Source organism: Drosophila santomea, chromosome 2L (assembly GCF_016746245.2).
Source record: "Drosophila santomea strain STO CAGO 1482 chromosome 2L, Prin_Dsan_1.1, whole genome shotgun sequence".
NCBI lineage: Eukaryota > Metazoa > Arthropoda > Insecta > Diptera > Drosophilidae > Drosophila > Drosophila santomea.
In genome coordinates this window covers 1931240-1954603 of record NC_053016.2, presented here as the reverse complement: position 1 = coordinate 1954603, position 23364 = coordinate 1931240, and the positions used below count along the sequence as shown (strand labels likewise).

General features: G+C 44.6%; 3 protein-coding genes and 1 non-coding gene across 13 annotated transcripts in view; 3 read left to right on the top strand and 1 right to left on the bottom strand.

Moving 5' to 3' along the window:
- The first annotated feature begins 3089 nt into the window (after positions 1-3089).
- On the top strand, positions 3090-5290 carry LOC120443961 (protein lifeguard 1). The gene is made up of 3 exons (XM_039623423.2): positions 3090-4553; positions 4618-4866; positions 4931-5290. Exons 1-3 carry the CDS (start codon positions 4461-4463, stop codon positions 5288-5290), a joined length of 702 nt encoding a protein of 233 aa, XP_039479357.1. The 5' UTR covers positions 3090-4460.
- Positions 5291-5505: 215 nt separating this feature from the next.
- Positions 5506-6013, top strand: LOC120456603. Its single transcript, XM_039643517.1, has one exon. It carries the CDS (start codon positions 5563-5565, stop codon positions 5908-5910), a length of 348 nt encoding a protein of 115 aa, XP_039499451.1. The 5' UTR covers positions 5506-5562; the 3' UTR covers positions 5911-6013.
- A 919-nt stretch (positions 6014-6932) lies between these two features.
- Positions 6933-23364, bottom strand: part of LOC120443874 (mitogen-activated protein kinase-binding protein 1) — a 58843-nt gene continuing 42411 nt past the window's right edge. For 3 of the 10 annotated variants that reach the window (XM_039623251.2, XM_039623248.2, XM_039623252.2), the window contains 17 exons: positions 20250-20341; positions 17377-17620; positions 17099-17308; positions 16484-16903; positions 15703-16425; positions 14395-15647; positions 14014-14333; positions 13803-13945; positions 13457-13501; positions 12631-12742; positions 9557-9652; positions 9332-9480; positions 9193-9268; positions 9059-9133; positions 8798-8998; positions 8586-8739; positions 6933-8464 (listed from right to left, as the gene is read on the bottom strand). In XM_039623251.2, coding sequence (XP_039479185.1) covers positions 8275-8464; positions 8586-8739; positions 8798-8998; positions 9059-9133; positions 9193-9268; positions 9332-9480; positions 9557-9652; positions 12631-12742; positions 13457-13501; positions 13803-13945; positions 14014-14333; positions 14395-15647; positions 15703-16425; positions 16484-16903; positions 17099-17308; positions 17377-17620; positions 20250-20341 — 4503 coding nt within the window. In that variant the 3' untranslated portion in view covers positions 6933-8274. Of the gene's footprint in view, positions 8465-8585; positions 8740-8797; positions 8999-9058; positions 9134-9192; positions 9269-9331; positions 9481-9556; positions 9653-9844; positions 12380-12630; positions 12743-13456; positions 13502-13802; positions 13946-14013; positions 14334-14394; positions 15648-15702; positions 16426-16483; positions 16904-17098; positions 17309-17376; positions 17621-20249; positions 20342-23364 lie in introns of those variants that run through there. The other 7 variants (XM_039623253.2, XM_039623250.2, XM_039623254.2 and 4 more) reach the window with 5 other exon arrangements.
- Positions 13132-13202, top strand: Trnag-gcc. The gene has a single exon. It is a non-coding gene; the product is annotated as a tRNA-Gly (tRNA).

The following is a 23364-nucleotide window of genomic DNA, read 5'->3' as shown; positions in this document are numbered from 1 at the left end:
ATCGGATTCCTCGATTCCACGATGCCTATCGTCGTCGTAGTCGTCGTCGTCGTCGAAGGCCAACCCCCAATTGTGGAATGAATGTGAATGGTCCTTCAGTTGTTGTCATGTTGGCCGCTCCCCCATTCGATTCCTTTTGATGTTTGCCTTATGCACGCCCAGTCGGCCATTCGAGTGTCCATCTGCCTAGCCATCTGTGCGAAGTGCCCCCAATCCCCCTCACAATCCCAATCCCAAACCCAATCCCACCTCCTATTCCCCATTCAATCCCACTAACACAAACCGACTTATTTGGCTAATTGAACGCGGTTGGTCGTTGGCAGCACTCCATGCAGATCTGGCCCGGATAACTCCGCACTTGTCCACTTCTCGGCCCGCTTATGCATGACACCTTGGCACTCCGGACAATCACATCTGGTCATCCGGCCGGATGACATTAATTAAGCTAATTAATACCTATTGATCCTCGGGCAGTGCCAAGGTTTTGATTTCCGCCCAAAGGAAGCTGTGAGTGAGAGGCTAAGTGAGAAAGTGCAGAAGTGTCGAGATTCTTGTATAATAGCAGTAATTAGACATTTCTTAAACTGACATTTTATTTAATTAGCTTATTTCTAGCAGATAATAATCTTATTTAATGGCAATTGTTTTATTTACCTCGAGATAAATGAACTGATAGCTAAAATACCTGAATTAGGGACATTGTATAAGTATGCCCGGCATAGATATAGAAACCTATGAAAACACAGATTTTGTCACGAATTCATAGTACCTCCCCTTTAAAAATATGATAATAACTTCCGCCATATTTGAAGGCCCCCCAAAAACTGTTTACCCGCCGTAAACAATTTCCGCAGGCGCCATAATTTGTGTGCAGCCCCCCGAAATAAGCATAATATTTTCGCCTTTGTTTCTAGCATATCAATAACTCTTATCGGCGGTTTGGGGGCCGTGGCACGCCCTCCGATTGTGCCACAACAACTCGAGCACGCAACAGGGGGAAAGTGCGGAAAATGAGAGCACTCGAGCATCTCGCTGCGCACAATAAAAAATTATAATCCAATTCCATTGTCCGTCGCCGGGAGGGGGGGTGGTAGGTGGGAAAATACGGCAGACAACGACTGCGCTTATCGCTCGAAATGAGGCAGAACAATAAGGACACGGATGAGGATGAGGATGGGTAGATGGATAGATGGACAGATGGATGGCTGGATGGATGATGCACCGAGGCGGGAATGTAAGTCGAGCGTGAACTGCAGCGTAATCTCTTCCGGATATGATTGCGCCACCAAGTGCGAGGGATTGTCTGCCACCGGTGCTGTGACCTATCAGCTTTGTGTGCTGGCATCTTTGTGTCCCTTGTATGTTGCAACATACAAGATGTTGTATCCCGGCATCACTCGGCTCGGCTCAGCTGAGTTCAGCGCAGCGCAATCTGCTGTGATTACAATTTCTTAAAAAGCTAAAGCTGCATTTTCCTTTCAATTACGAACACCCTCGACGGCTCCTAATGGCCATATACAGTGGCGTGCAAGTATGAGTACATGTTTGCTACTTTTGACTGTTGGCCTAAATAAAAGAAGGTATTAGTTAAGCAAATGAACCCAAATTTTTACTATTGATTCTTTGATTATTTATTTACAAATTCTTAAAAAAAAAATATCAACAATGTAATTCTCTTCGTTAGGAAAAAATAAAATTTAAATTAACTCGCATGTACTCAATTATGCTCAATTTGAATTTTTAAACAAAAGCTTATCTTTTAGTACTTTGTCCAAAGACCCTTATTTCTAATGACGCTATTTATTCGCTTTGGCATACTTTCCACCAGATTTTGAATAATTTCTTTTGGAATAGCTTTCCATTCTTGCTGGATTCGTTGCCACAACTCGTGTTGGTTTGCTGCAACCGATTCGTAGAGTCCCAATCGTCTTTTCACAATCGACCACAAATTTTCGATTGGATTGAGATCAGGACTCTGAGCTGGCCACTCCATTAACTTAAAGTCTTGATTTCCGATCCATTCCTTCACGATTTTGGACGTGTGTTTCGGATCTCCATCTTGCTGGAATGTGATATCACTCTCATCATAAACGCATTTGTCAACAAAATCGCAAAGATGGGTCTGCAGAATATCTAAATAGTCCTCTTTTTTCATAATTCCTTCTATTTTCTTTATTGGTCCAATGCTCCACCAGGTAAAACAGCTCCAGACCATGACATTTCCTCCTCCGTGTTTTACTGTTTCCTGTACGTGCCGTCTTTGCAGCGACTCTCCAGGCTTTTTCCAACAATATTGTTTTCCGTCCGACTGGTATCGATTGAATTTTGATTCATCAGACCATATAACTTTTTTCCAGTCGTCCACTTCCCAATTTTTATGTGCCTTCGCAAATTTTAGCCGTGCTTTTATATTTTTATCGGACAAGGCGGGTTTCTTTTTTTTTAATTCGGAAACGTATCCAATACGCTTAAGTGCTCGACACGCTGTCCACTGGCTGACAGGCTTGCCTATAGCTACAGAAGCATCCTTGGGTCTACAATTCTTATCCTTTTTAATATTTTGCATCATAAGCCGCGCATCTGCATCGGTCAACAATCGACGTGGACCACTTCTTTGAATTTTGGGTACCGCGTTTCGCCTTTTTTGAACACGAATGACTGCTGACTGGCTTATATTTAACTTCCCAGCTATTATTCGCGTCGAAAATCCATTTTCAGTAAGGTTTATCACTGAATCTTCAACATTTATTGGCAATTTCTTCATATTTTACGTTTTAATACTAGTTAAGAGCAAAAACACGTGGAGATTCGTACCTTTTTGGTTGAAAGCTTTTATATTTATACTTTGATATTAAACTTTCTTAAAAACAAACGGTAAATTCTAAAATTAAACTTTTAGTTGAATCAGCTGTCCAACTTTTGTTGAAAAGTTCAAATTGAGCATAATTGAGTACATGCGAGTTAATTTAAATTTTATTTTTTCCTAACGAAGAGAATTACATTGTTGATATTTTTTTTTTAAGAATTTGTAAATAAATAATCAAAGAATCAACAGTAAAAATTTGGGTTCATTTGCTTAACTAATACCTTCTTTTATTTAGGCCAACAGTCAAAAGTTGCAAACATGTACTCATACTTGCACGCCACTGTAAGTGTATCTCCTGTGCCAACAATGTGCGCGCTTGCAAAAAAAAAAAAAAGGAGAACAAAACAACACTTAACCCACGTTAATTGTCGACTCTCTGAACTATGACATGATCCCCTGCCACTCCTCACTGCTCACCGCTCACAGCTCACTCCTTCACATCGAAAGTGTCCCATGTCAATGGCTGGCTGCCATTAGAAAAAGAGGAAGCCACGGGGCGCTCAAGATGCGGGCGTTACTAAATTCCATTTGAGTACTTATAGTTTGGTCTTCCACGGACGGAATAGGTCCTGTACACTGGCAGAAAGTTCCTGGCCAACTTGCCACTGCACTGAAACTTAAATTAACAGTGCAAGCTCTTAGTCAACGAAACTGTTGTGCATGCAAAGTGGTTGGAAAATGCTAGGCATCTTTTGAAATGTCTCTTAATAATTCATAATCTGTTCCTTGTTAGCAATTTTCATGGATCAACGACTTTATCTGAGCTTTGCAGCTTACTTCTGACCCTTCGATCCTTTTCCTCGGAAGAGCAGCTCACTTGGAGCAGATTCTGTTTGGGGTGGCATAAGGTTGGCTTCGGGTTCGCTTTTCCGGGCAGCAGTTGCTCGACTTCCCAGCGAAAAGTGAGAAGTGAGAACCGAGAGGCGAGAGGCCGGAAAACGATGACAATATGTGATGGGATCGACGCGCTGCTTGGCAACACATTGAAATGCATTCGAGTCGACGTAACACGGCTCAATTAGTGCGGTTCAGCGACTGCCAATGCAGCTTCTCCTGTCATCGTGTCCTCCACTGCTCCGCATCCGCATCCACATCCACATCCTCGTCCTCGTCGTGCCCCGAGTCCTTGCGATTCCATTGCTCCAGCCATTGTCCGCCTGCTCGCCTGGCTTTATGTCAACTTCTTGCACGCTTATTCACACCTGAACACAAAACCGCACCGCGGGATTTTGCTGCCTGAGGAGTCACGAATGCGCCGCCAGCTTCCCAGTTTTCCACGCCGCATTTTCACATTTCCACATTTTCAAATTGGCGGGCAGCGAGGCGTCGCTCATTACGTGAAAAGCTGCTGCTGGCAAGGATCCGCCCACATTCCATTAATTAGTACTACTTAATGTGGTCTGCTTCGCCGCCTTTTGGCTTGAAAAAGGGTGGTCAAAACCTGGTATCGCATTAAGGATATAAAACCAGAGAGAGAACGTCTTTGTCTCTCGAAAGTATTTTTTAAATTTCTTCTGTGTATCTACTGTCAAAACAAGAAAATAAGGTCCATAACTTTGATCATCTCGAAAATCGATTGCTTAAATAAATAAAAATGTGTCTTTCAAACGAACCGCGGGAGCCGATGCATTTTGAAAGCGCGCGTAGCCGTCGGATGTTCATCACCAAGGTTTTAATGATAGTGGCCGTGAGTACACTGAATATAGGAACTGTATATGTATATACGATAAATATGTACGAGTACATTGCAGATTAACTTGCTCATAACTATGCTGATTATGACAGCTGTTATCTTCAATGAGGGGGCGAGGCAGTTCTTTAAGAAGTACTGGTACATCGGGATAATCGGAGCAGGTGTTATACTTTTGATTTCCATTATAATGTGCCTCTGCCATCCCGTGTTCCGAATCTTCCCATGCAATTACATCCTATTGCTCATCTATGTGTTGGCCCATGCCGCAATGGTGTGCTGTGCTGCGGTTCGATATCATCCAAAACTGGTAGGTGATGGTTTCATATTTGTGAAGTACTTTATGATCTTTATGACGGCACAGCGATCTATAGGTTTTTATAGCCGTGGGCAGTTGTGCCGGCATTATGGTGTTCCTGTGTCTGTTCGCCAGATTTGCTCCTTGCGATTTCAGCGGATGCGGGATCTTTGCATTCGTGATTTCTCTAGTAGTTTTGTTCCTGGGAATAGTGGCCATTTTCTATCCAAGCGTACGCATAGTGTATGTTGCGCTTGGAGTGCTAATGTTCTGCCTGTATATGGTGATTGATATTCAAATGATAATTGGCGGCAAAACCCACGAAAACCAGTTCAAAGAGGAGGATTACATAATCGCAGCCATGGCACTATACACCGACATTATATTCCTCTTTTTATATTTACTGGACCTAATTGGGTTGATAGGTGATGACTAATAATAAATATGTTTTTGAAATATGCTTGAAACCTTTTTTCTTATTTTCAATTCAGATGTCGATGGTAGTTAATCCAAGAGAAGTGGGGGATTTTGGGTGGAGGCGACTCCTTTTGATTCACTTATTTATAACTATTCCTATAATAAAAGTAACAGTGATTAAATCAATTGATCATTTGACTTGTTCAGAATTGTATTATTTCAAAGAGTGCCCTGTTTCCATTGCCAATTTAGAAGTAGATCAGTAGAAGGCTAAAATCAACTTTCTGAAACATGAAGTGCGAAGTGCAGAATTTCATAGATGGCGTGTCCCAGACATTTATGGAGCACAAGAGGATGCGCAACTGCCAAATGCTCGAGATCCTGAACAAGGTGCGCTCCTGCGATTGCAAGCACCAACGAAGGCTTAACCACTACCGGATGCTCAAGTCCGGACGCAGGAAACCCGCATCCCAGGGCTGGTTACGCCTTCTAATCGCCGCCTGCTTCGGATTGCTCTTGCTCATGTGCATCTACATGGTCCATGTGGCCAGAAGGTACAACCATGTGCGGGCCTACGGCAGCAACGCCTGCGGATCCACTTTGTTCTACAGCTACACGGACTGCGATGTCTACTACTAGGGACAATTATATTTTTACTCAAGTGTTCAATAAAGCTTCTCAAAACATGCCAATAATGGTATACTTGGTATACTCGTTTCCAACATGACTTGGTTTTCACTTATGGCAAATGTTGGATAAATTAACATGTTTGAGGAGTAAAAACATCATGCTAACTCAAAATACACATTTTTCCCACTGCTCACTTCATTTTTGTATTTATTTTGCCATGGTCCGAGATACACACTAGGGCGTTGATGGATCCTGGAAAAGTTGAGAATGTTGGGTGGCCCAGGGCAGGGGCGTGTCTGGCATTATTGGGAACATTCGTGCTGAACCTTTCAACCTTTCACCCGCTTTATGATTGGACGCTGCCGTAAATTATGCATAAAGCATAAGGGCCAGAAAGAGACCGAGCGACGGGAGCGAGAAGGAGGGCGAGTGCTGGCTTTCGGGGTGAGTCCGTCATCGAACGTGGCATTCAGTTTTATTGGGTTATCGAGTGGGACAGGACAGGAACTTCCAGCCCGCTCCACCTCCCCCGCAGTCCACAGAAGTGGCCGCTTGTTGGCCTAGCTCAATATTGACACACGTTAATTGAAGCCCGCCGGCTGCCAAAAGTATCAATGGCCATCCCTTAGCCGTGGGTCAGCGCCGAACTGAACAACCATTGCCTGCTCACATTGCGATGCCGGCGAGGGGAGTAGTGCTTCACTTTCGGGTGGGTGGAACTCTGGGGTGGACCTTGGTGGGGTCCCAGGGGTAAAACTCCATGTATGAAACCATTTATAGCCTACAAGTTTATTGTATAGCCGTGCCTAGTGCCCCAAAGAATATGTTTGTTAATTTTGGTATAACTTTAAAGAAAGTTCACCCTTAGCCTGGACTTTTGGGGTGCTGGGTGGCCAACTGATTGTGCCACACATGTTGGCCGATTACGTCACCTGCTGCGCGGTCATCTCTTTGAAGGCTGTAATAAACACTGATTGCCTGGGTGATTTTAAACGACCCGTAATTGACTCATACTCGGGGGTTATCCGAACTTCACTTTTGTTCAGTAAACGTTGAATTATGTTTTATTACATGGCTTTCAATATTTCTTAGGCGTAACAATACACAATTCCTGCCGTTAGTGAGTTAATTCGCTTGTAGATGAATATATTATTTGGTTCTGAATGATGCCCATCCAATATATATATAGTTAGTGAGTTGTAGGCAATCCTGGTGCCATATGACTTTTGCATATGGGCAGATCTCTCGGGGATTATATTTCCTTGACCCCAAAATCTTCGCCGCCAAATTACGAAAGTTTTAGCCATAAGTTCAAGGAGTCTTGGGGTTTAGTCGTTAAGAGAATGGGCCTCGCGACTTTTGGTTAAGAGAAATGAGTGGTAAAAATAAGAAACAGTTTAATGTTTTCAAAAATTATGCATTATGTATTATTTTCGCTTTGAATTAGTTGTTTTTTTTTAGTTTAGTTTGGAGTTTAGATAGCATAATTAATCGTAAGTGTTGGTTTTTCCTATTTGAAGTTAAATTTAATACATTTTGTTTAGTTGTAAATTATTGTAATGTAAATTTTTAGGACTAATTCAAGTTCATATCTAGGTATATATGTATATTTATAGGTAGTGTTATAATTGTTGTAAATACAATCGAATAATTAACTAATACAGAATAATTACAGAACAAATTGATTGGAAATAGATTTTTTCGCTCCGATCAAAAGTCTGAATATCTTTGATTCTTTACATAAGCATTTCTCAGATAATCATTTGTGGCATGTCTAGATGCATATAAATATAATGTGAGTAGGCATACATAGTATATGGGTATAAATTGAAATTTTGGAATATTCAAATTTGACACACGTTTCTCGTACTTTTGTCTTTTTTGCATTTGGAGTGATTCACAAACAGAACGTCAACAAAATGGAGAAAATAAATCATACAGAAAGTAGGCATAGACTAAGCGCACTTTGTAACAATTCGCTCGACTCCTCCGGTCCGGTCATTCCGTATCATTCCGCCTTAAACTCAAATAACACTTAACACGTACATAAACTGCTTATTAAACTTAACATTTACAGAATTTAATTCAAGCTAAACGCAATCGGTTGCCATATAAATTATTGTTAAAAGAAATGCACACGCGCACGAAAACAAAACAGAAAACTTAGCGGCTAAACAACTTGAACTAATTACTAAGAAAATAAATTTACATCAACTGTGAATGTTTATTAATTACAAATTAGTTGTTGGTTGCTTAATCTGCTTGCCATTCGCCTGTGTGTGTGGTTTCAGTTAAATAAATAGGTGTTGGTTAGTCCTTCCCGCAGATCCGCTGCCCTCGTTTAGTCATTTAGTCTATCCTAAGCTCTACACACTAGGAGTTATTCTCACAGTCATCGGGTTTGTGCTTCGTGCGTAAATTGCTCAAAAGATCGGCACAGTTGTTGACCATCATCAGATAGTCTCCGTTGTCAGCGTTCAGCTGATCGTGGTTCAATCCCCCACTACCACCCACTCCTAATCCCCCGCCCATTCCGCCTCCGTTGTTCGCCTTCTCCGCTTGTCTGGAAAAAATATACAATTTTTATTAGTACTCTATATAGGAGGCGTTTCGACCGTGGCATCGCATGAGTATACAGTTCTTTTGTTCAAAACTGTAGATTCATACTAAACTATCAATCCTACCGATTGGGGATGCTGCTTAGCATATTCCTGGACATGATGAGGGCGTTCTCCAGTTCCTTAAGCAGCAGCGAATTCTTCAGATTAGCATGCAGCTGCATAGCTGCCTGTGTGGTTGTATAAAGTTTGTTGATCACATTGTGTACTTGGGCTTCAGCTGCAAGGAAATTCACTTTAAGTAAAGATATAATGTATATTTCAAAATAGTTTCCTACGATCTGTGCCCTCGTAATCCTCCGTGGAAGTCACTCCGCTCCTCTGTTTGGCATTTCCGCCAGGGCTTCCACTATTGTTAATCAGCAGTTTGCTCTTGTGATCAAAGGCCAGGTTCCTAGGTCTTGGTGGCACAATGGGCTTGTTGTTGACAGTGCTATTGGGCGTCTCCTCGGAGCTGGAGTCGTCTTGCATGGGCGTGGCTAATGCGGGAGTATACATAATTATTTCAGACTCAAAGGGGACGAAACAAGGACACTCACCACTGCTAAAGTTTGGCGCCTTTCGCCGATTGTTGTTGACATTGTTAATCTTGTTGCTGTACTGGCGATTCGCAGCTGCAGATGGAATAAGGTTAGTTGGATTTTTTTTTATTGAAAATAATAGGTTAACTCACCAATGGGGCCATTACTGCGTCCCTGTCCATTGCTGGCACTACGCAAACGGTTGCTGTCCTCGGGTTCCGAGTCGCTCTATATAAAAATTAAAAGAAAACATTTAACAAATGCAAAATGAGTTGGTTGCTAAATACTTACACCCTGATTGAGAACGTTCATTGAGTTGCTGGAGGCGCCCAACCCAGTTTTGCCCTGCAAACTGTTCCTTTTGCTGGCCGATCGCGAGACGTTTCCATTTCGGTGCTGGACCTGCGGCTTTTGTGGAGTGCCATTCTGCGATTTTCCAGCTGCAAAGTCGGTGCAAAAATTAACAATTAGAACTCTTTAGATTTATACCAAGGATATAGAATCGAGGGTGCTTACGCTTGCCAAAGTTGCCCATGTGCAGGTCGCTCAGCGAGCAGGCGCGGCGTATGGAGGACTCCTCGATGGGCATGGGATTGAGCGTTTTGGGATTGCCTGAAATGTGGGTCAGAGATTAGTTGCGGCTCGGGTCATGCGATTATGGTATTTCTTGTGCTCGGATATTCAGAAATGGAGGGTGGTGGTCAATAAGGGGAAATCAAAACTAGTAAATAACTGTGTGTGCGCAAATGAAGGTGGCGAAAAACTCAAGAGGCACAACAACCAAGGCGGAAATGGGGCTCAAACCTGGCTCCATCCTCAAAACAACAGTCTGTCTGATGTCTTCGTGATCAGCGCCATCTGCAGTGATCTCGGTGTTCTCTGGATCTCCGCTCTCGTCGTCGGCTATCACTTCCTTGGCCAACTCAACACCCTGGCTGTTGTAGATGCCAGTGAAATCGGTGCTTTCGAGGACATCGGGTAAGCTGCAGTTTCTGCGTATATTCCTCGCATAGGCGCACAGATCCGAGGCGTCTTTGGATGACAGATCCTCATCTTCTGCGGGATCTTCACCTCGGGCCAGCATGTCAAAGTTCATGGTCAAGCTTTTCACATAGCCCTTCTCCTTGGCATTGCAGTTGAAGGGCCTCAATCGCGATTCGGTGGCCAAACGTATTTGCTCCATTTTGTTCTCCTCCATGGCGATTAACTTCTCGATGATGTCGATCTTTTTGGCTATATTCTGGCACTGATGGCTGGTGGAGCTGCCTGCTCCTTTTCCCTTTACCTTTCCACATCCTCCCTTACCGCTGATCTTGCCAGCGTTGTCAAGGTTTTTCCGATACTTTTCCCGCTCCTGTTGTATCTCATCCACTACTGCCTGGAGTTGGGGTTTGGTGTACAGCTTAAGGGTCTGCATGTTTTCCAGATTCTCTGGGGCATTTCCGTTCTCCGCGAAATACATCTCGAAGCTGCGCTCTCCATAGTCGCTGGGCAGGCTGCCCACTTCCATTTCCGGTGGCTCCTCTTCTCTGGCCAGCCTCTCCCTCTTGGCACTGGGCGTATACTTGATCTGCGAGACTGTATTGAAGCGCACGGAGATCTTTGGCCGGTTTTTCTGCCTCACACTGGTGGCCCTTCGACTGCTTTCGCTGGTATCAAAGCGGGAGACTTTCTTCAGGCAACTGTGGGTCGCTGATCCTCCAGCCAGAGCTCCAGAACTTACTGAGCTCCGCATCGCCGGTCTCCTTTGCTGTTCCCGCTCCCGTTGCTTTTCCTTTTCAAATTTCTGTAAGTTATGCTCAAATTGCTGGACAACACTGGCGGTCCTGGACTGCGATTTGCTGCTATGTTTCTGCTGCTTCTCCATGTGACTCAAGGTGCTGACTAGATTGTGGGGTTTTGCCGGCACCGGCGGCTTGGGTTTCAATGGTTTCCTCACAAAGAGATTGTCTCCTGATTGCATGGGATTGGAGTTCCTTTGCTGTCGCTGTTGTGCGAAGTCCGTACTTAGGGACTTGTTAACACCTGAGGTATATTGCTTGTTCTTGGATCGCAGAGTGGGTATATTTTCAGAGACCTGAACCTGAGCTATCCTGGGATATGTCTTAGAACTGGGCAGTGGTTTCAGTGGCTCCAGATTGTAGCCTGTGACATCGAAGCTATCCGTTGTCGTGGAATGTTGTTGTCGCATATAGTAGTCAAAGCTGCCGTAGGCATTGGGGCTGTTCCCGTAGGACTTGGACACCGGACCGTGGATAATAAAGTTCCGGATGCCGGCATGGCGCTGCTGAAGAAGAGCCACCTGGGTTTGAGGATACTCCAGAGGAGCACTCTGGCAATCGCTTTCGTCTGACAGTACGCTCTCCAGGCTGTTGCAATAGCTTCCAGGACCATCGCCATCGGAAAGCAGCGATAGTGACTCCTGACTCTGCTGACCGGTGAGGAAGAAACTGGCACTGGAATGGCGTTGGGTCTCCAGAAATCTGGCCTCGTCCAGTCTCCTCTGTGTGGCTGCAAACTGGTCGGGCTGCAGAATATCCGAGAGGGACACCTTCCGCTCGCATTGGTAAAATTCCCTGTAAACATAATACTGTGTAGTTCTGCCAGTGGGCGTGGAATCGCCAGTGGAACCCAGTCCGCCCAAGTTTCTCAGATTCGCTGGCACGGAGTACGAGACTGGCATACTGGGCTCATCCAGATCGCCGTATTTCCGGGTGATCTCATCAATCATCTTTTCCGTATCAGCATGGATCATGTCCAGAATAGTTCGAGCATCATCAGCGTAAACAGAGTGTCTTTTGGGTTCGCCGAGCAGAGCACCTCTTTCGTTTCCCTCCGCCGACCATTCCACCTCTTCGTGGACTGGAGACACTGGACAGGATTTGTAGTGCTTCAGGATGCTGGGCGTACGCCTGTTATTCCCAGCTGGATTCCTCTTCACCCTTTGTTGCTGCTGCTGCTGTTGACGATGTTGCGGCTGGGAATGCGTACGCATTGCAGACGAGGAACCCGCCGCAGATCCTCCAAATGGAACCCCGGGAGGCGGATGGATCTGATGCACGCCAACATGATGTGGATAGGGCGGATAGTGCTGCTGAACCTGTCGCATGGTCTGGAAGTTCTGCTGCAACTTCGATTTCGGAGCAGCACAGTTGAAAAATTGCTGGGAGGCAGGAGGCGCATAATGCTGATGTTGCTGCAGGGCTTGCTGATGTGGCTCCTTCGGCATTGGATATTGTTGTTGCACTGGTGGCAGGAGTTGCTGCTGGGTATTGGCAGGAGCAGCAGGTGCTGTTGTGTTTTGAGGGCTAGTATACTGCGAAGTGTCATGGGAGGCAACTAATGGGGTTAGTCAAGGTATCGTTAAGGGGACAAAGTTCGTTTACCACGAATGGTAACAATTTGTAATACATTAGTTTTACCGCAGATGTCACAAATAGGAGAGCAATATTTAAAGAGAGATAGACAACAGAGAGAGCAAACAACGGGAGAAAGAGTTGTTGGTTATATTAGCCTACTGTTCAACTTGGAGGGTATATATTCATTTGGTTTAACTGCTGTCTGGTTTCCCTATCTTCTCAATGCCTTACCTGGCTTCGTGTAACGTCCTGGTCCTCCGCCTGCATTCCGCGATCCATCCAAGTTGGCTGCCAGACTCAAGTCCGATATGCTATGGCTTCCCCGCAGGGGTCTATGGCCTACCTGTGGGTCAAATAATATACAATTAATACGATAAATTAACCAAAAACGTAAGTTAGTAAAACACCCACACTCTGTTTATATTTTAGTTGTAGAAAATCAAAACAAAAGCATTAGTAACCGCAAGACTGTACTTAATGTATGGTATTGTAAGTCATAGTTAGGCATTTGTTGTTTGAGTGAAGTTTTGGGATTGAGTCAGTAAATGGTGAGTGGTTTTCTGGTTCCTCAACTTGCTTGAGTGCTGTGATACGGAGTGGAAAGCTGAGGGGATCGCTGATCTGTGGTTCACTCGGCTCATGAGACCGAGCCAGTTTTTCATGATCGCTAGTTTAGGCTATTTTTAGAAACAGCTTAGTGTGGTGGGAATTTGATTTTCCTTGACTCACGGAGCATCGGTGGTTCAGTGGTAGAATGCTCGCCTGCCACGCGGGCGGCCCGGGTTCGATTCCCGGCCGATGCATAAATAATTTTTTTGGTTTTTAATTTTTACTTATTTAAGAAATTAGTTAAATTTAGAGAGTAAGTTGTATTGTTCTGGGGCGTATTAATACTTGTTTTAAGCGTGAATTAAGCTTATAACTATATGTTGAACTGTTTGTAATGCAGTGCGTTAGGTCATTCTCCCGTATGTTTAATAGCATTGTCAAAATGTAACTGCCTAAAGCATCGTTAGGAAAGCAAAACGTCTTTAGATTCCAACATAAATCGGCTCACCTCAGCTATAGCATTCAACCTTGTGTTGCCATTTTTGCGCGTACCCTAAACACACAAATTCGGGCAGGGATTTATTATTTTTCGTTTTTTTTGTTTTTTTTTTTTTTGCATGTGCATGTGTTTTTGGGGTGGGAGGTTGGAGATTGGAGGACGGACCAGACACCAAAAACAAATAAGGGACACACATAAAAATACAGAAGAAACAACAAAAGAAAAACACAAATTAAATGGGCAAATAAAGGTGCTCGGAAAATGGAAAACCGAAGAAGCAGTAAGGACCGCGCAGTGGGCACAGTTAAACGGAAGTACACTGAGAGAAAGGTCACCTCTGACCCCCAGCACTTACATTCTCCAGTTGCTGCTTGACCTTGTTGATGACCTGCAGCAGCTCCTCCTTTTTGGTGCTTGTATACGACTTGGTGATGGTGGGCGGTGCCGCCACGCCTTTCCCATTCTCCGTATTGTGCTTGGCGCTGATGCTGCGACGACCTGGAAGTTGAAAATATATGCCATTAAATCCATAAAGAGCATTTCACCAAGATGAAATAGTATCTTACTGCTGCCACCCCTTTCCATGGGCGTTGTGAGACCCGGTCCCTCTGGCAAGGCGGCGTGCAGGAAGCTGTTGCTGCTGCTCTGGGCCAGATTTTCCGAGCTGCCGCCCAACGTCGAGGCCAGCGACCGCTCGGCATTTTCCGCACTGGGCGTGGAGCCCTCGTCTTCCGTATCGGAGGTCCCAGTTCCAGTGCTCGCCGTATGCGAACTTCCATTGCCGCTGAGGGCCGAAGGCGTAAGCTGAAGGCCGGACTTTTCAAACTTCTGACGGCGCACCGATTTGCGCAGCTCATCCTCGTTCATGGCCGTCACCTTGAAATCTCTGCAGGGAAATAGCAATCGTTCACTTTATATGCTACTGTAATTAATTTGAGTATACTAACGTTGGTGTGCTGGGCGCGAGGTTGTTGTAGAACATTCCGTGATCGGAGCTAGTTCTCTCGCCATCGGAGATGTCCTCCACATCGCCATCGTGATCATGGGTGTGGGTATCAAATCGCAGACCCGGCTTTAAGCGTTTATCCGGCAACTGGAGACGCTGTTGAGCAGCTCCAGAACCCGTCGACATGGCACCGTTGGAGGCAGAAACAGCCATCGAGGAAACAGAGGAGACAGTGACCACCGTTCCGTTGTTGCTGCTGCCAATGAACTTGAGTTCGCCCCTTCGCGTCTCCATCCCAGAATCGATGGAGGAGTCCTCGCTCAAGTAGGTTTGATTGTACGTAATGTCCTTGGAAGAGGCACTATTGTAATCAGAGGTCTGGACATTCACACCGCTGTGACCACCTACAGAAGAAACGGTTCCCAGAGGACTTTCCGAGTTGGAACGCAGGTCATCGGCCGTCTCCAATTGAGTGCTCCTCTGGGCCCATCTGCCCCTCGCACGGGGTGCCAGTCCTGGCATCTGTTGACTGGGCGATGAGCTCAGATTGCCCATCGAAGAAGCAGCATGCATGCCGGGGACAGTTGCAGATCCACCACTGGGCGTGGGTATGGACAAGGCCCCACTATCCGAATCCGCTGCTGCTTTTCGCATCGCCCACTGGGGCAATTGACCCACATCGGAAAACCTTTCAGCCACTCCAAACTTGGGCTGCATTTGCGGCTGCTCTATTTCACTGGTGGGCGATTCGAGGACAATACCATCCGGTGGCGAAATGGGAGCCAAGGGGCGTGGCAACGGAGCATGTCCGGATCTGAGTCGCTGTTGCGACATCCTGGCCTGCATGGTCACTATCATATCGTGCGGCACTTGCCATATGAAAATACAACCGTCCCCACTCGCGGATATTAAATGCCTGCAATCGTTGGTGAACTTCAGACCCGTGACCAACTCGCTGTGCCCATACATCCTAGCCATGCACTCGCTGGAGTAGTAATCATATACAGCGAGCGTTTTATCCGTGCATGAGGTGGCCACATAGATGCCACTGGGATCGAGACTGAGTTTGATTAGACTTCCTTCGTCTGAGTGAGAGCCCTTGAAGGTCTTTGTTTGCTTGGCATTCTGGGTTCCGTAAACCCGCACGTTGCGATCCTGGCAGGCGGTCAAAATGTGCTTGGCATTCGAGTCCACCTCCATGTCGTACAACGTCGTCTTTCCTGAGGTGTTGGTGCCCCTCATGAAGATGTTTCCCTGTTAAAGAAGAAGGTTAGATCAGCTAGGCGATATAAAGCAATACAAGACTCACTTGAAAACTCCTAAACATAATGGACTTGTCGGCGCCACAACTGATCATCTGGAAGTTGAGTCCTGCACCCACAAACTTGATGGAGGTGATGGAGGAGCTGTGATCGTCCAGCGTTTGTAGCAGTAGATAGTTTTGTGCCACGTCAAACACATGGATCAGTCGATCCCTACTGGCACTGGCTAACAACTTTCGCTCGATCTTCTCGTTTGAATACTCCAAACAAAGCACCTCCGACTCGTGGGCTTCGATGGTGGTGAGCTGGCGCAGATTGACCAGACTGTAAACGCGTATGTTGCCGCACCGATCCCCACTGGCCAAGTGCTGCAGTTCCGGACTGATCTTGATGCACCGCACTCCATTCCTTCCATCGTAGGAGGAGTTTCCAGCTTTGTCGAACAGAGACGAGCCCTGATCCTTGATAAACTGCAGTTCCTCGTCGCTGTAGACGATCTTCAGCAGCTCCTTGGAGTAGATGTTCCTTCGGTAGATGTCGTTGTTGGTGCATCCATCCAATCCCCAGACACGGATCGTGTCGTCCGAGGAGCAGGTGACGAAGCATTCTTCCGGCAGGGTTTGCGACGGCTCCCGCTCCACGTTATATGGCACTGTCTCCACGCCCCAGATGCAAGTGGAGTGATAAAGGAACGAGTGCGACTTGCCCACTCGTGAGATGTCGCGCAGATCCCAGATATAAAGCGAATGATCGTTGTAAACGCAGCTCACCTGAAACAGCCATTCGGAATGAGTATTCAATTATATGCAAACTATTTGAAAGACCTACCTTGGAACGCTGTTCGTCGAACACCATGGCAATGCAGTCGGGGAACTTGGCCTGCTGGGGCACCGACATGATGTGGTTGATCTGGATGCCCTGGGCCACATCCACGCCCAGGTAATGAGTTCTGGGCAGAGTGGTCACGTACTCCAGCGTGGCCGCATTGAAGATGCGAATGATGGACTCCGCACAGCCCACGAGTATGAATCTCTCATTCACGCAGATACAGTTGGCATTGCTGGTGCGGCACTGCACCCACTTGTCCAGCAGGCGGCGGGAGCTGAACTCCACCAAGTGTCCTTGCCGCGTGATGGCGTACGTGCTCTCCGCACAGATACCCTTGCCGCACGCCACCGCACAGAAGTCGTTGTCCCGCAAATCGCCCAGAATGGCGCTCCGACCCATCAGGGGAATGGGATCCTTGTACTGCAAAGAATGTAAATCATTAGCTCATGACCTTCAGCATAAAGTGGGTTATTAAATATTCAATGCAGCAAAGCACATTAAAATGTATAACATTTGAACAGTATTCGATGTTCAAGGATGTGCCTGCACTTTAAAGTCCTTTGCAAATTTAAAAACCATATTGAAGTCCTGCTCAGAGACAGACTGATTGCTTACCTTTCTTCCACCCTCCAGATACCAGTATTTCACGTGGCGATTGCCCACGGTGACAAAGTAGCTGCCATCCTCGGAAAAGCAGACGGCAGCCACCTTGGAGCTGATTTTATTCGAGGCCATCTTGAGGTTGGCCCGCCAGTCGAACACATTGACAATCATGTCGTGCTGGGAGCCCACCGAAACCAGGTACTTGCCAGTGGGCGAAAAGGCCTGCAGATCAGAAAGGGGCGTTATTACCTCGATTTAATTAAATAAACGTAATAAAGACGGGCACTCACCACACAGGTGACGGCGTATTTGTGGTCCACAAACTCCGCAACAACACTGCCGCCGCTGCAGTGCTCCAGACTTCCGTTCGGAGTCTCCAGCTCCCAGACCTTGATGGCCGGATTGATGCCACACTCCCCGGTGGCCACGTAGCGACCACACCGGGAGAACGCCACGGAAGTGAATGCTTTGCGGGAGGTGTTGACCAGGTAGGCCTGTGTCTGGCGCTTCGCGTTGAAGAGCACCACGGTGCAGCTGCAAAACGAAGATATTTTATTTATAGTATATGTATATACACATGCTTATTACATGACGCAGTCGCTTGAGTGCTGCCACAACAAAAATCTCACAGATATAACGAATAAAGTATTAAGCAAATAATGGAGTATGATTAATTATTGGAATCGCTATGGACAGCCAGCTTTTTTCTGAGAGTAATTCCCTAAACTGCTGATTAAATGCCAAATGAATTAGAATGCTGCAAATGATATCGCATTTCTAAAGACTTTAAACGTGTGTATAATTCACGATGACTGTGTAATTTAAAACCGAGAGAAGAGCAGTTTGTAATTATACCCGTTACTCGTAGAGTAAAAGGGTATACTAGATTCGTTGAAAAGTATGTAACAGGTAGTTATACCCGTTACTCGTAGAGTAAAAGGGTATACTAGATTCGTTGAAAAGTATGTAACAGGTAGAAGGAAGCGTTTCCGACCATATAAAGTATATATATTCTTGATCAGGATCAGTAGCCGAGTCGATCTGGCCATGTCCGTCTGTCCGTCCGTCTGTCTGTCCGTCTGTCCGTCTGTCCGTCTGTCCGTATGAACGTCGAGATCTCAGGAAGTACACAAGCTAGAAAGTTGAGATTAAGTATACAGACTCCAGGGACATAGACGCAGCGCAAGTTTGTCGATTCAGGTTGCCACGCCCACTCTTACGCCCACAAACCGCCCAAAACTGCCACGCCCACATTTTTGAAAAATGTTTTAATATTTTTTCATTTTTGTATTGGTCTTGTAAATTTCTATCGATTTGCAAAAAAACTTTTTGCCACGCCCACTCTAACGCCCACAAACCGCCCAAAGCTGCCACGCCCACACTTTTGAAAAATGTTTTGATATTTTTTCATTTTTGTATTGGTGTTGTAAATTTCTATCTATTTGCCAAAAAACTTTTGGCCACGCCCACTCTAACGCCCACAAACCGCCCAAAGCTGCCACGCCCACACTTTTGAAAAATGTTTTGATATTTTTTCAGTTTTGTATTAGACTTGTAAATTTCTATCTATTTGCCAAAAAACTTTTGGCCACGCCCACTCTAACGCCCACAAACCGCCCCAAGCTGCCACGCCCACACTTTTGAAAAATGTTTTGATATTTTTTCAGTTTTGTATTAGTCTTGTAAATTTCTATCTATTTGCCAAAAAACTTTTGGCCGCGCCCACTCTAACGCCCACAAACCGCCAAAAACTGTCCTTCGCACTTACACTAGCTGAGTAACGGGTATCATATAGTCGGGGAACTCGACTATAGCGTTCTCTCTTGTTAATATTACATTTTGATAAGACAACAGGGGAAAATTAATAAAAGGGGAGAACCTTGTTGCTAGTTAACATGCTAGTCCAATGGTATCATCTGATGACCCCCATCACTTAAAGACGTCCTTGACCAAGCCAGACGCCAGAGTTGGCTACCCATTTAAAATGCCCAAGGATGCTGGCACTGCTCGGCTTGCTCCTTTCCTTCCAAACCACCACCTCCAGCCACTTCCTGCCTCCGCTTAACCCTCTAATGCCAGAAGCTAACTGCCTTGCTCATTATTAAGTTCTTTGGCCTTCTTGGTTTTATTTTCTGTTGTTGCTACTGTTGCTCCGTTAATGAGCGCATCACGCCCACATCTTTCACTTACGGCTATACACTTCCAAATGGGCTGCTCAGCTAGAACGCATGTTTTGTCGGGTAGCTATGAGCACCTTACAATAAATATATTCATTAACAAATAGCAAATGCAAATACGAGTATTTACAAATGCCTATTTAATTTATTTAGCACATTTAATTCAAGCAGGGATAAGAGTGCTTTTCATTTTCGCTTAAGCCTGAAAGTGAATTTCCCTCTGCATTTTCTATTTATTCGTGCTTGCAAATGGCACTATGCATACATGTGAGCCAAGAAAAAACTTTTGCAACGCAATGGAAGCGTAAATATGCCCTTCTTGTTAATGCACATAATTAGTAGACTTTCCCGGCTTAATTTACTATAATTGAAATGCTCGCAGGACACAGAAACGGACGTTAAATGGGCAAAAAGGTACGGATTTAAGGGGATCAAGTACGCGGTTTTAATTGACTTTCACCCAATTAATTGGCCTGGATTTTCTTTAAACCAAATACCAAACGTCATGGCACTTAATTTCCTGCCGCATTCCATTATCACTAAGCTTTCGCCTAACCAATCTGTCATTGGTGATTACAATTATTCAATTATTCAGTTTATTACGTATACGTATACGTAGAAACGTATTGTGAGCTAGGCAAACATTCAGTGGCATATGCAAATCCTCTGCGGGAAAACAGCAATCTCGTTGACATTATGTCACTTCTGCCCCTCCTGTTTTCCCCTTCCAACTGGACTGTCACAGATTTTCCCCGTCGAGATGGGAAAAATGCAGCCATGTGCGACAGTTGAGCAGAGATAAAATCAACCATTTTCATTGCTCTTTTTTTTCTTCTTTTTTTGGGGCACGAGGAGGCAAACTTAAAGCACAAAATTTAACGGAATTGCATTTTTCTGACACAAATAGGAAATGAGTGGGTTGATGGTTTCGTTACCGAATCCACAGGATATGTCACGTCCTTGAGCTATACGAGTACGAAACTTACCCAGCTGGATAGGCCAGCAGACCGCTGACTGGGGACACATCCAAAGCCGCATTGCTGCACACAGTCAGGCCCAGGACCTTTTTGAGTTTTATCTGCAAGAGGGAAGAGAACAGCACAACATTAGACATTACATCACATCATATCACATAAAAACAAATCACTCTAGGCCGCAGTTTTTTTTGCCAAGTTGTACTCTTTTTTCATTTCCGCAAGGTCGCAGTAGTATTTGCTAAAATAAAAACCAAACGAAGATAACTTGCTGTGTGAATTGTTAACGCACACAATTCGCACATTTATCATGTTGTTGCCGTTTGTTTACATATGAACCCAGCCTTATACGATTTACATAAACATAAGCTAGTGAAATAAAATTGCCTCAGCATGTTAACATGATTTTCCAATGTTTTTTTTTTTAGCTTTTATCAATAATTAGTAACAAGTTTTCTGAACTGATATATTTCCCCACAAGGGGCGAAAGCTGGTTTCATATTTTCAAATAAAGTGTGATTGTGTAACCCGAATAATATACGAAAATTGATATTTATTTGCAGTATCTACATTTGAATACCCACTAGTCACAAGTGAAGAAAAGGGGTGTAGCTCACTAAAAACACACTTGTTACCCAAGAACCCTAATGATTTCATTCATTAAAGCCGCACAAATATGGCTCTTTGTGCTGCCATTCGGCTTTTGTATTCCAAAGCCGCCTTGTTACGCCTCACCAGAGTTTCACCTTGATCTTGCCCAAGCTACCAGCTAATAACTTATTAAAAAAGCCATAACAGCAAGTAAAACAATTAGGGGCGTATGGCTTAGAGCAGAACAGCAGAACAGGTTGATTTTTTTCCGCCATGGCAATAAGTAGCGTGGTGAAAAGGAAGTGCAAGTCGACACAGTGCTCAGACACACTACCGCATTCGAATCGAATATTGAAAATAATAGATACAAAAGGCAAACAGACGTAAATCAGAACCCAACAGTGGGCGATCCCTAAGACGACTCTGTCAACTTTGTCATGCAGAGAGCATCCAAAAGATGCTTGATTGTATTTCTGCGTCGCAAATGCGAAACGCAAACTCGGATTCCAATTCCGATTCCAATTCCGATTCCGATACAAAGTGAGCAAATACATTCCGACTGAGATCATCTCGAGGTGGCGGCGAAAACAAAACAAAGTAGCTCCAGCGTTTGTTTACTACGAGAATTACTTTATTGGCTTGTTTCAGTTAAGCGCGAATATCAAGCCACACCAACGCAGCTCTAAAATCTATATTTTAATGCATAAGGTCGATCTAGGAAACCGGTTTTCGAGTATCTCCTCACTCGCGCTACTCTCCCGCATATTTGCATTTCTGAATTTTAACGACACTGATATGCCGTGAAATTGTAAACAGATTTTCTGGGCATGACTAAAACCGAAGCCACAATGAAAATATGCTAACCATGACTGTAAATTATAATCAAAGCTTCCTCCGAATTCATGACCAACTGGCATCGATTTGGTTTGAGTGAAAAACCGAGAGACATTGGGGGAGTACAGCAATTACGGGGCGTATGCGCAACGAAATCCGTGAGCTGGCTCTAATTCGTTTTCAAATGATAATTAGGCAGCGCAGTCGGAGGGAAAACAATTAATGGGATTTTGCTTATATCAGGAGATTTATTCGCTTGGCTTAAAAGATGCAAACAATTAAAGAATTTAATTTTCCAAACTCCTGTTACGTATTTAAAATCATATTTATTCTACCACAACTACGACCGCAGGTGGAGTGGCATTTTGAATTCCATTTATTTTACACGTTTACTTCGTTTTGTCCAAACGGAAGTCAACACATTCGCCATTCGCCATTCATCAAAGCTTAATTTGGGAGCTGCCAAATACAACTGAGCCACAAAAAAAACTAAGCCAAACGAGGCGAAATTCTTTTGTTACATATTTGGTGTAGTAGCGAAATTTACGAGCGGCAAAAAGGAACCTAAATTTCCATTTTGTGCGACAGATGTGGCCGTTAAATGGTAATTAATTATGACTTAACGAGTGACGAGATACTGGCCCTGACCAGTCGTTAAAAAATTGGCCCAAAGGCCCGAGGCAAATCAGTTTTCGGTCAAGTGGCTTTTGGCCCATTGCCCGCAGTTCGGTAATGAAGTGGGACTGCTGCTCATTGTTTTGGCCAAGTTCAATGCACGCAGCTGTTGGCTGCAATTGCTGGCCAAATTCTAAGCTCCATACCCAACCCACATGGCTTGAAGCGTCTGAAGCATTTCGGATTTCTGCCCACAATCCGAGCGCAAAAAGGCCACAACACAAATAAGCTGAAGCATTTCCAGCGGACAGGTGTCAACCAAGAATCACGCAATGAAAATGTTTACCTTGCGGCCACGAAAGCAAAGAGCTGAAAAATATGCAAATTGAAAGCCTCCGTCTTCTGCGGTGAGAACCAAAAATCGACTGGGGATTATTTTGAGGCTACACGATATGCGCATCCACTGCTGCATTGCTTTATTAATATTTATATATTAATTGAACATGTTCATAAATTATTATGTTTAATTCAATCAAGTCTCTCTGTGGAAAGCATGGCATGCCACAAATTATTAGTTTGGTTACAGTCCAGCAGCTAAAAACCAAAGTGGCGCCTAAAACAAATACCGGGCTTAATTGGCCGCTGGCTTAATCAATAAACGAATAAATATGCAAACAGGAAAAGATTTTCGAGCAGAATATCTTGCATATTTAAGGCTTGACTTATTGAAAGGCTGATAAGTCACTCTTTTGATTATTAATTCCCGGCATAAATAAATGCTACATCTGCTCTCCACATTTCTGTTCTCTGTGGCCCATAGAATTTGTGGTTAGTGTGTGTTTCTGTTGGTTGCTGGTTGTTTTTCTTTGCCCTACCACGTTTCATGCATTGCCAATTGGCTTTCATCGGCTTACTGGACAACCGAACATGGCCCTCATAACAAAGCTGAGAAAAAACAAGTACACAGAACAAAATATTTGCTCTTCGTGCTATACTCTCTTGAACGCTTAGGAAATCACGAATTCTCGTACCTAAGCAAATATTTTTTTAAAGTGTACACGGATAAGTACATACAAATGGCTGCTCA